General features: G+C 45.8%; 2 protein-coding genes across 3 annotated transcripts in view; both read left to right on the top strand.

Annotated features, from left to right (window-relative positions):
• The first annotated feature begins 301 nt into the window (after positions 1–301).
• LOC137593098 (mucin-2-like) lies at positions 302–7764 on the top strand. Its single transcript, XM_068311707.1, has 7 exons — positions 302–996; positions 1455–1587; positions 1917–2051; positions 2356–4745; positions 5035–5164; positions 6755–6874; positions 6991–7764. Exons 1-7 carry the CDS (start codon positions 528–530, stop codon positions 7169–7171), a joined length of 3558 nt encoding a protein of 1185 aa, XP_068167808.1. The 5' UTR covers positions 302–527; the 3' UTR covers positions 7172–7764.
• A 352-nt stretch (positions 7765–8116) lies between these two features.
• Positions 8117–13363, top strand: part of LOC137593097 (probable E3 ubiquitin-protein ligase HECTD4) — a 29530-nt gene continuing 24283 nt past the window's right edge. For both annotated transcript variants that reach the window (XM_068311706.1, XM_068311705.1), the window contains exons 1-2: positions 8117–9006; positions 11697–12238. In XM_068311706.1, the coding sequence (XP_068167807.1) occupies positions 8860–9006; positions 11697–12238 (689 nt within the window). In that variant the 5' untranslated portion in view covers positions 8117–8859. The remainder of the gene's footprint in view (positions 9007–11696; positions 12239–13363) is intronic.

Raw genomic sequence — 13363 nt, 5'->3', positions numbered from 1 at the left:
GAAAACGGCGCAGCTTTCGTGTGCGTGAGGATTCCTTGGATGCGTGATGAGCGCCAGGTGGTGGAATGATGAAAAACAGCAATGGAAGGACTTTTAAGGTTAAATGAATGCACGATTTAAAAATGATTTAATGATCTGGTATCGATTCAAAACCACAGTTTGAATCTTGACAAAATTCTTTTCGCGATGCCGCGCTTTTTGCGTGCGCATTCGACTTCAGGAAATGTCTACATGTCAAGACAGGTGCGTTCAACTTAAATCCAGACAGTTATGCGCAATGTCCTTCAAGTGGGAGTGATGAAGTGCGCCGTGTGAGTCACACTGGAACTGCGGGTCACCTACTTTGCATTAACGTGGAAAATCGTACGACTCACAGGAACCCGTCAGTTTGAGGAGTGTCATATTTCTGACGAGCCTCCGGAGACGGGCCAATAAAGAGGCGCAGCCACGCAGGACACGCAGATGCCGCACTGAATCTGGAATAATTGGCCCCATCCTGACGCGGAGGTAATAATCAATCAGTTGAAATGAAACGCAGGTGGCTCCCCCGGTTTCTGTCCGCCTTATCGTCGCTCGTTTTATTAAAAGCCCAAGATGTGATCGGGTCAGGTCCCTCCTGTGTCAGATCGAAACTTGGTAACGGCGGACGAACGCACGTCACCTTCCTCCTGCGGGACGCCGCCGGTGTGCGCTCCCTCTTCCTCACGCTGTGGTCAGAAGACGCGCGTCTGGCGTCATGCGAGGCGACTACCGATCCGCTGGTCACGGAATCCTACCGCGCTCTCTGCGACGGAAGTGAGACGCAGGATGGAAACATCACCGAGAGGTTCGACATCAGCGCGGTCCTGGCTCCTGATGCTCCCTGCGCGCCAAAGTTTACCGGGCGCGTAAGGAGAGATGGAACAGCGTGGAAGTCCCGGAGGAAACGCGGATGGATATTTCCAGGGACGGTGTGGTGCGGCCATGGAAACAGAGCGAGCAGATACGAGCAGTTGGGTGAGGAGAGCCAACTCTGATTGTACTATTTCTGATGTGCAAAACTTTGTCAAGTAGAAGAGAGGGGCTGAAAGACGACTCGGCACTTTGGAATGTTCACCAGTCTCCATACTGGAGCCACCGGGTCCTAAAAGAATGTCAACTCTAGGCTTCAGGGGGTTTCATGTCTCGGCACTGCTGATATTCTTCAATCTGGGAGTCTTATTTTGTCCTTTATACAACTTTATATGCACTGTTGTGGAATTTAGAGAAAGAATTTAGGGTGATGAATGTGTACAAAACTTTCATGTCGCAACTGGAAGAACTATTTATTCCTGAAACTATCTTCTGTTATATTTTTAGTTTGCTTCTTGCAGATCATGTTTGAAAACTGTTCTTTTGGATTTAAACCAGGAGACAGTTTTCTGCTTATGTGCCAAACATCCTGCAACTGAAATTAATCCTTGGTTCTCCTGCAGGGATCTTTCGAAGAACCGACAGATGCTGCCGGGAACACGACCAGTGCAAACACTTCCTCCCAGCTTTCACAAGCAACTACGGCATGGAGAACCGCAACTTCTTCACCATCTCCCTCTGTGAATGCGACCAAAGGTGAGCGGGTTGATGCGAGCCCCAGATTTCAGAGTGAGAACATGTGATTCGATGATATCACCAGTCATCCAGGAGTAATGAACGCCCTACGGCGATCACACCTCAGGTTTCACTTTTGATGTCAAGCGCAAACACGTCACACAACACAGCGTAAAAAAGTTCTCCTCTCGACAGCCAGAGATCATCCAAGAGCAACTGACGCATTTTTGAGAAGTCAGCCTGCAGCTCAGATAGTTGACAAAAACTGTTTGGTCTGCCCAGAAGCTGCAGCCCGAGAGCTGAATCATCTGATATCTTGGGAATCGGATAATTCTGACATTTCTCCCCAGGTTCCGGGAGTGTCTCCGTGGCGTCAACAACTCCATTTCCAATATGGTGGGCTTCAGCTTCTTCAACGTCCTGAAGGTTCCCTGCTTGGAACTCCGTCAGGAGCGGGGGTGCACCCAAACGCATCAGCGGGGAATGTGAGTATACCTAGATGACACAGCTCTCTTTGAACACCTTTATCCATCAGGTTCCAAAGAAAACACCCTTACGAGCGTGAATAAGGAGAATGGCATTGGCGTGTCTACGTCTGCCAAGGATAACAACCCCACACATGCCTGCTTGTTGTTGTCCCGCCCTCCTACACTAACTTTCAAGGAAACCAGTTTAGAGTTGAAAAAATTCTACTATCCTGTATGATAACAGGACTTTCTGATGATTGCATTGCATTCTGGGTCTTTCTGTCCGTAGCTGCGATCTAACACGCTCATTTCTTCTTGATAGGTGTAAAGCAGCCAGTGAGGCTCCACACGCCATCTTTAGAAGCCCCCTGCCTTACAACAACACAGATGTGATCAGCACCAGTTGGGGACAGGACTCCCAGGGGCGCGAGGGGCCAAACGCACTGACAACGACACAGAAAGCGATGAGTCAGCGCAAATGTGGCCCTGAAGACGCACACAACGAGGACCACGAAGGATGTGAAAGACCTAGGAGGGTGTCCACAGTAGCACCATCAGTAGGACCGTCAGTAGTACCATCAGTATCACCATCAGTATCACCATCAGTATCACCATCAGTATCACCATCAGTATCACCATCAGTAGTACCGTCAGTAGTATCGTCAGTATCACCATCAGTAATACCATCAGTAGTACCGTCAGTATCACCATCAGTATCACCATCAGTAATACCATCAGTAGTACCGTCAGTATCACCATCAGTAATACCATCAGTATCACCATCAGTAATACCATCAGTATCACCATCAGTAATACCATCAGTAGTACCATCAGTATCATCGTCAGTAGTACCCTCAGTATCACCGTCAGTAGTACCTTCAGGATCACCATCAGTAGTACCATCAGTATCACCATCAGTGGTACCATCAGTAGTACCGACAGTAGTACCATCAGTATCACCATCAGTAGTACCGTCAGTAGTACCAACAGTAGTATCAGTATCACCATCAGTAGTACCGTCAGTTATACCAACAGTAGTATCAGTATCACCATCAGTAATACCGTCAGTAGTACCGACAGTATCAACATCAGTAGTACCGACAGTATCAACAACAGTATCACCATCAGTAGTACCGTCAGGATCACCATCAGTAGTACCGACAGTAGTACCAACAGTAGCATCAGTATCACCATCAGTAGTACCGTCAGGATCACCATCAGTAGTACCGACAGTATCACCATCAGTAGTACCATCAGTAGTACCAACAGTAGTATCAGTATCACCATCAGTAGTACCTTCAGTATCACCATCAGTAGTACCATCAGTAGTACCAACAGTAGTATCTGTATCACCATCAGTAGTACCTTCAGTAGTACAGTCAGGATCACCATCAGTAGTACCGTCAGTAGTACCAACAGTAGTATCAGTATCACCATCAGTAGTACCGTCAGTAGTACCAACAGTAGTATCAGTATCACCATCAGTAGTACCGTCAGGATCACCATCAGTAGTACCGTCAGGATCACCATCAGTAGTACCGACAGTAGTACCATCAGTAGTACCAACAGTAGTATCAGTATCACCATCAGTAGTGCCGGCAGTATCAACATCAGTAGTACCATCAGTAGTACCAACAGTATCAACATCAGTAGTACCATCAGTAGTACCAACAGTATCAACATCAGTAGTACCAACAGTAGTATCAGTATCACCATCAGTAGTACCAACAGTAGTATCAGTATCACCTTCAGTAGTACCGACAGGATCAGCATCAGTAGTACCGACCGTAGTACCATCAGTATCTCCATCAGTAGTACCGTCAGTAGTACCAACAGTAGTATCAGTATCACCATCAGTAGTACCTTCAGTAGTACCGACAGTATCATCAGTATCACCATCTGTAGTACCGTCAGTAGTACCATCAGTATCACCGTCAGCAGTACCGTCAGCAGTACCGTCAGTAGTACCGTCAGTAGTACCATCAGTATCACCATCTGTAGTACCGTCAGCAGTACCGTCAGCAGTACCGTCAGTAGTACCATCAGTTGTACCATCAATAGTAATGTCGGGATCATCGTCATTAGTGCCATCGGTATCACCGTCAGTACCAGTGTCTCCTCCACCAGTACTGAACACCACCTCTTCTCTGGGAACTGGTCTTCTCTGGTCTTCAGAGACACCAAGTCAAGAAAGTGATAGAAAACCAAAGAGCCCGACCTCTGGCCCCACACAGAGAAACAGATTTAGATTCCAGGTGAGCACAAACTCCTTCTCACCTACACTATCGACACAACAGCCATGGTCCCCAACAAGCATTGCTGGCACCGCCCGAACTGGCCAAGAGGTGACAAAACAGAGTCGCTGCTGCGGGCTCAGGACACCGGGGAGAGGCGACAGCTTCCAGCTGCTCTGTAAAAGTTGTCTCGAGCAGAAAGCGACGCCTCACCTGAACACCATCACACCTCCACCATCCACACACAGTCCGCTAACCAAAGGCGCCACCCTCAAAATGCTGTGGAACCAAAAGACAACACCCCAACGGAACACGCAGACAATGACCGACCCTACAGACCTGTCCTTGACGACACCCCAGACAGCAACACAAACCCGGCTGCTTGGGCGTCACACGAGCCAGGAAGTCACTCGTGGAATAGCAGCCCCCCACAAAGAGAGACTCCCGAAAGGACGTTTTGCATTCCACAAACTGACAGGTTAGTCGATGGAGCTGCTGACCTCGCTTTGCCACCACAGGCCTCATAAATCTACAGCAGGCCACTGACTTTCTTATAATGTTAATGTTTCATAGTGAACAGGCACATTTTAAATTAATGGCAGCCAAAAAATAAAATAAAATATGAAGGCTAATGACAAATTGTTCATCTAAAATTCTAAAGTTAAGTTTTAGTAGGAAACTATGAAGCTCATTTATTTCAAGAAATATGGATGAACTTTGGTATTTTGTGATTTATTTACCACCTCCCTGTGCTTTGGCTCCTGCAGACAGCCAACTCCTCTGCCTACGCCTGAAACGTTTGGATGAGTGCAAATACAAAATCCCTCCTTTGGAGAAGAAGTACCATCTGCAGAACATGGAGTCAAAGACTGCCTACCACTGTGACTGCACCAGCCGGTAACGTATCAGCATGATGGACTTCCTGTCGGAGTATCGCTATATTTATATATTTACATATGCAGTCATGTCAGTCGCATAAATTGCATGAGTTTATAATTATTTGAATTTGAAGCCAGGAGCTTGTTTCACAGATTTATTTTGTGAGCTTTAAAATTGGTTTTAACTGTTTGCCAACTTTCACTTAAAAAAACAAAAAACAGTTGGCAAAGCTTTTAAAGCTGTCTAAAAGAAAGAAATATGGCCTCAAGCACTGATACTAAGTAACCAGGAGCAAATATTCCAACAGAGGAGATTCTGAAGTTACCGTTAGAATTTAGCTGGTTGTAAAATAACTGAATGTTGTGAAGTTGCACCAATCAGAAGTCGTGAAATGGTTTCTCACAACTTGGACAAGCAGGAAAACCAACAGGTCTTACAACAGACTCCAACAATGGTTGCCTTCAGCACGTTCATTAGGAACTTTTCACACCGAATATTTTGACAAGTCACAGCAGGATAAGCTGCACCTCGCTGACACGACCCGTGGGAACCGTTAAAGGAGCAGTCCGCCTTTTTTTTTTTTTTGAAGTTAAAGCAGTAGTAAGGTGACATCGGAAAACTTTGAAACCTGTTTTACTCGTTTTTACCTTCCTGTGGGATTTTGCGTAAAAGTGACATCAGATAAATATGATGTGAATTTTCTGTTACATAAACACAGACTTGATATTGTAGAAGGTTAAATCACATTCATGGCGACAACAGAAGAAACGGGCTGAAGGGGGAGTGATGGTGGAGAAGGGGATAAGGCGGAAAGTGGGCAGGGGTGGAGATGGAATGAATGGATTAGTCAGAGTAGGGAGGGGACGGGAAGGGAATGTTTGTTACATGAACTGAAATACCTCCCAGGAATAATTGGGCATCAGGCGACGGGTGACAGGAAAGCTGCGGTTGGAACAATGCGGGCTGATGGGCTGGTGGGGAACAGGTGAGCGGGCTGGAGCAATCACAGGTTGAGCTGTTGGAACAGGCGATGAGGAGGACGAACGTCACGCCCACCGACGGAGGAGCACACAGGAAACTCGAGAGACGGGTACTCGAGGACAACACGGGGGGAAAAAAAATGACAACAAAAGAAAACTAGTGAATTCTGGGACCTCATCCAAAGATTTATCCGAATGATTATTATGATATCTTCACCCAATTTGGCGAGTAGACTCGTTTAGCTTCAGGTAAAGATTTGGATCAGTTTCAGCGTCAGCTTCTTCCTCCAGGGATCTCAGAGGAAGGATGGGTTGATTCTCATTCCTGACCTGCAGACAAAACCATTTTAGTTTTGTCTGTATAAAATGGAACATTCCTTTCTGTTACCCCACACAAAAAGACCTGAGATGAAATGAATTACGGATGAAATGTTATTTATAATTCCCTTAAATACATGTGTGGAACATGTATTTAAAGGACTCACTACAGCCCTTTCATTGTTGAAGATCGGCCTCCTCCCTCAGGCAGCTTCTTCTTTCTTTGTGTCACATAAATCGACAGATATCACAGCTTCATGCCAACAATCAGGTTTTAAACAGTCCGTACTTGTCTTTGTCAATTGTACAGTTTGGCTGCTCAGATTAAAACCTACAAGAGGCCCACCGTTCTCCCCATGCTGCTGATGGATTTCGTCTCCCCGTACTGCTTCGACCTGCCAGAGGAGAAAGACTGCAGCGGCGGAAAAAGGTTTTAAAACGCTGATATGATTATTCACATTCATCTCCATGTGCCAGCTCCGTTTTCCCATGAACAGATTATCAGGTTAAGGTTTCTGGTGCTGATGTTTTTGTGTTCTTTTCTAGCTGTTCTGGAAGCTTCACTCAATCCTATGACCTACTTCAAGCACTTAAGAAGATGGAGGGAAAAGACTCTTACAAGATGCGGAAATCAGGCAACAGAAGGAAAAGAAGGATTCCCGTTCGCCTTACCAAGAGATGCCTAAGGCTAGAGAGGGAAGATGATATTATGGCACAACTCACATGATTATAGTCTAAGCTGCTGTGTGCAGCAGCCATCATTTTTCTAAGCTTTACATTTCATTTTTCTTTTTATAATCTTTACATTTCATTTACCGTTGTTTGCCGAAGGTGTCTCTGAAATGGTGCTGAAAATATTCAACAATTCAAATCCTCAAAAATTGTGTGCTGTGTATTTAGAAGACATGATAGGGGTGTGTATATAACATATTTATAAAGAACTGCAGCAACTCCTCTGTTTTTCATTGGAAAGATAATAAAATCTTTCTTGTTTGTTTGGATGTAATAATTGCTTTAGAATTAAGTGTCAAGTGCGATTTTACGATTGATCACAGGGTGGCATTCAATCAGCACAGTGTATTGATTAAGACAGAACGATAATTAGATCTTCCCCACACTGCTTTCAGAACAACTCACTGGTGGCAAATGGCAAACTAAAGGAAAGTTTAACAAATTCTTAATGTAATCTAAAACTGTAGGACCAATTATTTGCAACAAGCATGTGCCTGTCATTGTCCGATGCGCAATATTCAGAATACAGGGTGATTTTACTGCATTTAAAAATACAAGCAGTGCAACTTCTGTCTGCCCTGTCTTTTCATAAACTCCACTTCTTGCTACGTGTTGCATCATTTTTGTTATGTATTTGTTGGTGTGATAAAAGAAGAAATGTATGACATAAAAATACACAGGTGGGATGAGAAAAAAAGCCCCAAGAGCTTGTAAGAGGAAACCATCAAAACAACAAAACCAAGGACAGTTGCATGTGTTAATTCACATTTTTTTAACAAACAGATATAGGACAGTATCTAGAGAGAAAACAAAATGCATGTGATAAATATAGTAAGAAAAGACAGAAAAGGTATGTTTTTTAAAATACACATGGAAGAAAGATTTTTAAGGGTCATTTCATCTGAAAATCCTTCATTTACCAAACTTTATAAATACATTAATCCCGTAAATAGTTATTCCTTATAATAAATGTTTAAACACCATCCACTATAATGATGTCACTAAAGGGCCCTCAGATGACTCCTGTTACTGCAGCACTGACTCTTGCTGCCAGACTCCACAACCGAAGCCATGAATTGTTGACAGTTTCCAGCCTGGGCCGCGGTGCATGCTGGGAGCTTCTAGTTGGCCTTGGAAACATGGCGTCGCTCTGACAGCTGCTAGACTTCTATCTTCTCCGGCTACTTCCATACCGGCTGGGCCTTAAGCGGGGCCGCCCGTGCTGAATTAGAACCGCGAAACGAGGCTGTTGAATTTGCAGTCTTCCTCCTGAATGTCTGTTTTTTCCAGCGGCGCGGTGGAATAAAGGAATTAGTCCGGGTGTCACGCCCACTCCGGTCGGTAACGCTATAACGAACCGTAAGCTAAGCTAGCTCCATTTATAGCTAGCGGTACCGGAGCCAGACAGCTAGCAGCAGCCACTGTTAGCCCGACACGACCACCCATGTCATACGAAGGAGGACCCGCCGCTGTCCGATCAAAGCTCGACTGGTCTCCGCTTGCTTGCGCTTTAACACAGCAGGCTACCTCATTGCACACCGTAGTCGGTTAAAAAAAGAAGAAGAAGACGATAGCGAGGATGTTGTTGTAGCTCGCTAGCAGGCTAGCTAGGGCGTTTCTGCCATTCTGACACTGAATTTTTAATGTTCGACCCCTTTGGCATCACAATCGGAGGAGAGAGCGATGGGCTCCGGGGCCGTGGATTCGTCCCAGTGGCTTTCGGTGAAGGAGGAAACGATTTTCCTCCACGACGGGCTCATTCGGGTCACAGATCTGGCCGAACTACCCAGTGAAATTGGAGTGTCGGAACAGGGGGACACCGAGCAAGAGGTGGGTGAGAGACATCCCCCCCCCACACACACACACACTCCCACGAAGGTTTATATATGGAACCACGCGTTCGTTGTGCATTTTAACGTTTTTTAGGGTTTGTTATCACAGCAGGCTTGCAGCTACACCCTCTCTGATAACGGTGATAGCGCTAACGCATGCAGCCCGTCTGCTCGCTGTCACCGACTGAATGTGATCAATACGCTTCCTGTCACTTCCTCCACATTTTAACTGGAAATTGATCACAGTTTGGCATCATGTGCTGGTGCTCTAATCACACCACCCTGCTTCTAATGTCACTTTTACACCTGTCACCGTCAAGTTGCCCAATTTCATTAACATCAGTAGCGGCGATGCAGCAACTTTCATTTAGTCGATGCTTCAAATTGCAGCAATTATTTCATCTATCGACACGACAACTGTGCTTTTATGCGTTAACCCCCTACAGCTAATACGCGTAATTTATTGCGTGTGGAAATAGTACAAGCAGTCGAGGTTTAATCTTGCAAAAACTGTCGAGCATGCTTTTATTTTGAAGGTCAAATCTCGCAACCGGATGTGTCGGTTGTTACGTGACGTGTTTCTACTGATGCTGTTGGGAACTTGGACAACAAGGCGCTGCATCCTGTCACAGCTGCTCGGTGGAATAAAGCTAAAACTACTAGCATCCACCTCTCTACTGCGGTGATGTTAGCCAAGCTAAAGCTAGCATAGTTGTTTATTTCTTTATGATTAAAATGTAGGCTGGCATTACATTTTATTATCATTATTTTTCATAATATATATATATATATATATATAGATCTTATGTTTGACTCTGTTTCCTGTTCAAGAGTTCACATCTGCTGTCAACCATTAAACACATCAGGATCTTGACCTACTGCTAACCCTGGTGCATTCACAACGTGTAGCGTCAATGTTATGTTATAGTATTGCTCAGTCACCTGACACTGAAGATTCAGCAACAAACAGGAAGGTTATTAGTTTGGATCCCAGTGTGGGGGCCGTCCAGGGTTTGCATGTCCTCGTGTCGGTTCCCCCTGGGCTCTCCAGCTGCCTGCAAGTCATGCAAGATAGGCCACTAAGTGACTGCTAAGTGACTCATAATGTGACAAACTCTAAACGCATTTGAGTTTGTTTTTCACATCTAATGAATCAATATGAATTTGATAATGTCCCAGCATGTGGAAAAGCCAGTATCTTATTCAAACAAATAGCAGAATGATGACAAATTGTTCTCACAGTTCCACACAAGAGGTTGTTGTTGTTTTTTTACTTGGAAGTATTTTAATATTGTGCATATCATTTTCATCTGCTGCTATAAATGACCAGTTTATTTGCTTTCTTCCCTGAAGCGCCACATCATATTCAATTAGTTTAGTAATAATGTCATCGGTAGTTTAACATGTTGCTGGTGCCTGTAGTTGTTTTGTAACAGCTGCAGATGGCTCCTCCGGTGTGCAGCCATCAAACACATGCTTTCTAGTTTGGTTGATGTAAGCACATGTTCAACCGGCAATTCTGACAGATGACAAAGCCTCGGTTAATTAATGAATGAAGCAGGCAGCGTCTGCATTTTCTCATGATAAACAACAGGCAGACAGACGGTTTTTGTTTTTTGTTTAAACTGTGAAGTTATATTCATTAAATTCAAACTAACATTGAAATTCAAAGCCAGGTTACGTCATACCTGGGGTAATAAGGCCCCTAAGATCCCACAGCTAATTCAACCTGAGCAAAAATAACACGTGTGTGGGTGAGACCCATTAGCTTGACATGCTAATTAAAGCTTTTTGGAAATTGGGTGCAGCTTGTGCAAATATAGAAAATGTTGTTCAGTACAAAATAAGTTGTAGACTGAATTGGTAAATCTGAACATTTTCACATCTTGAAATTAAAATAGAAACTGTGTGGTTGCGTGTGTTGATGTCTGCCCTCCTATATATGGAAGCAGGTAGTTGTTGGTACCAGGAATAGGTCTTTATATGTTCTTATTCCAGCTCTTCTCTGCTCTGATTCTCTACATTCGGGTCTTTATGTGCTGCTTCTGTAGGTGTTGTGATGCTGACTATTTTTATCCGCTTGCAGCAGCGCTTCACAGACTGAGGTGGAGAAGGTCCAGCTTCCAGCTCAGGAGTGTTACTGTAACATTAGAAGCATTTCTGAAATTGAATCAATACAAATTGTGCCTGCTAAATGCTGTAATGGATTTTTTTTTTCCTTGTCCATGAGACGCGGGCCGCAGAGTGTAATCAATACGTGAAATGCTGCCTAAGTGCACATGAAGCACATTGTTTCAGTTGAGATCGGCCGTCCCAAATGTTGCTCGCTATCTCTGAGCATTACTTTAGAGAGCAGAGACCCGGAGAGGTGATGGTTTGTTCTGTAAATGAGTCAGAGCTGCACTCTGGAAATGTTTGGAGTCAGACTGTAAAATGTGGAGAATAATCAAAGTCATTATCGTGGGTTTAAAGTAAAGTTGTTGCTGCGTGTTTGCCAAATGATTAGTATCCCATGTGGACAAACCAGTTGTTTTTAATGGTGCTGATGATGCAAATTCATGAGAGTAAAGATTAAATTGTCTTGTTTATCTACTTTTTGGTGAATTATTTTAATGTTCATGTTCCTCAGTAAACATTCCCTCTGATGATGAAGACCTCCTCTTCACTTTGACTCCTTTCTTCCCACAGATTCTGACGTTCGAGACGAAGAACCCGGTGGAACTCGCTGAGCGTCTGCGCGCCGTCTGCGGGAACCAGAGCAATGCATACGCCCGTCTGCTGGAGTACCGTCTCAACGCGCTGCGCGGCCTGTGGGGGGCGCAGCGGCAGCTGGCTCTGGAGGAGCAACAGGAGCGGGAGGGGACCGGCGGGGCGGACGAGGAGACGTTGGCCTTGCTCAAGAGACAAGGTCTGCTCCAGCAACCGGAGCAGGCGCCCTTCACGTCCCGCGTCGGCCTGCTGCTGGTCTTCCCCCTGCTGCAGTCCCAGACCCGCAGCGACCCGGCGCTCTGCGGGGTGACGGCCGAAGTCCTACTGGCTTGCCTCCGGGACTGCCAGCCGCTCAGCCTCAGCAAAGAGCCGGCCGACTGCCTGAACGGCCTGGAGGGGCTGCTCTGCTCCTGGCTGGAGGACGGGGGCCGGGACTCGGGCCCCCAGCAGGGACAGATTTTCCACACACACCGGCAGAGGGAAAACGCTGCCGCCGCGCTCGTAGCGCTCGCCTGCGCCAGGTGAGGTCATCGCCTTCACTGGGATTCCTCCGCTGTTCCTCAGAAGAATAAACCAACAGTGTTATCAAAGGGTTGTTAGCGTCCCCAAACAGGCGTCACGCTGATGGAACACACACTCATTAAATAGCATTCATTTGAAAGCGACTCATTAAAAACACGACTGACTTCCTTCACCAGCGTCTCTGCTCTTATGTAGGTCACTTATTCTCGGCAGTCGAAGCTAAAAAGGGACAGACTGATAAGTTTGTCCCGTCTTTGTCTTCAACGTCGGGGCTTCAGGGACAGGAACGCCTGAGCCGGCGCTCAGTTGTTGGGTTTCAGCAAGGGGGGGGGTGATAAATAAACTGGTAGTGGTGTTTATTCCTGTAACAGACTTCCTGACCTGTCGATGCGAAGCTCTGCTGCTCTGACCTCTGACCTCTGATTAGTGTTTTTGCTGCAGCCACAGCTTTCCTCCGTCCCCCCAAGCAGCTCAGATTTTTTATTTTTTTCTTAAAACGATGTTGGAACAGAAGAAAATATGGATTATTTCTGTTCCTGCTGTTTCGTCAGCCATTATTCTACAGTCAGTAAAATGTGTGGGTCCGGAGGGGAGGGCCCGCGGGATGGAGGAGGTGGTGCTGATCCCCCCCACCAACCCCCACAACAACAGCAAAAGAAGTTTAAGTGACACTAAATGAAATTGGTTGGGTGTTTTTCTGCCCGGGGTGGGGGTGGGGGTGGGGGGGCAGGTTGTTGTTCTGCGCCTGAACTCTGGCTTCTGCCGCTGACAACCAATCTTGACGTGTCAGAACCAGAGCCCTCCACGCTTTGTTCAGGCTCTGCTGAGGCTGAGAGCTCTTTGTTGGGGGGAACCATCCAGCCCCCGGGGCTTTTTTTTTTTACTGTGCCTTTACGCCCCCCTGACCAGGGGTTGGTGGGGGGTGCATTCATGTGTCAAAGGGGCAGGTCGTGTTCACACAGGGAACGTGGGCACGAGACCCGTCTGTTGTTTCTCTTTTCAAGCAAACACTGATCACACAAACATACTTCATTTAAATATGTTGGAATGCTGTCATCACCATAGAGATCAATATAGTATCAATCAATAATACAGTGATACCTCTACTTACGATTAATAGGTTC

Source organism: Antennarius striatus, chromosome 3 (assembly GCF_040054535.1).
Source record: "Antennarius striatus isolate MH-2024 chromosome 3, ASM4005453v1, whole genome shotgun sequence".
NCBI classification, from domain to species: domain Eukaryota; kingdom Metazoa; phylum Chordata; class Actinopteri; order Lophiiformes; family Antennariidae; genus Antennarius; species Antennarius striatus.
The sequence above is the reverse complement of the archived record's forward strand: the minus strand, read 5'-3'. Positions and strand labels throughout refer to the sequence as shown.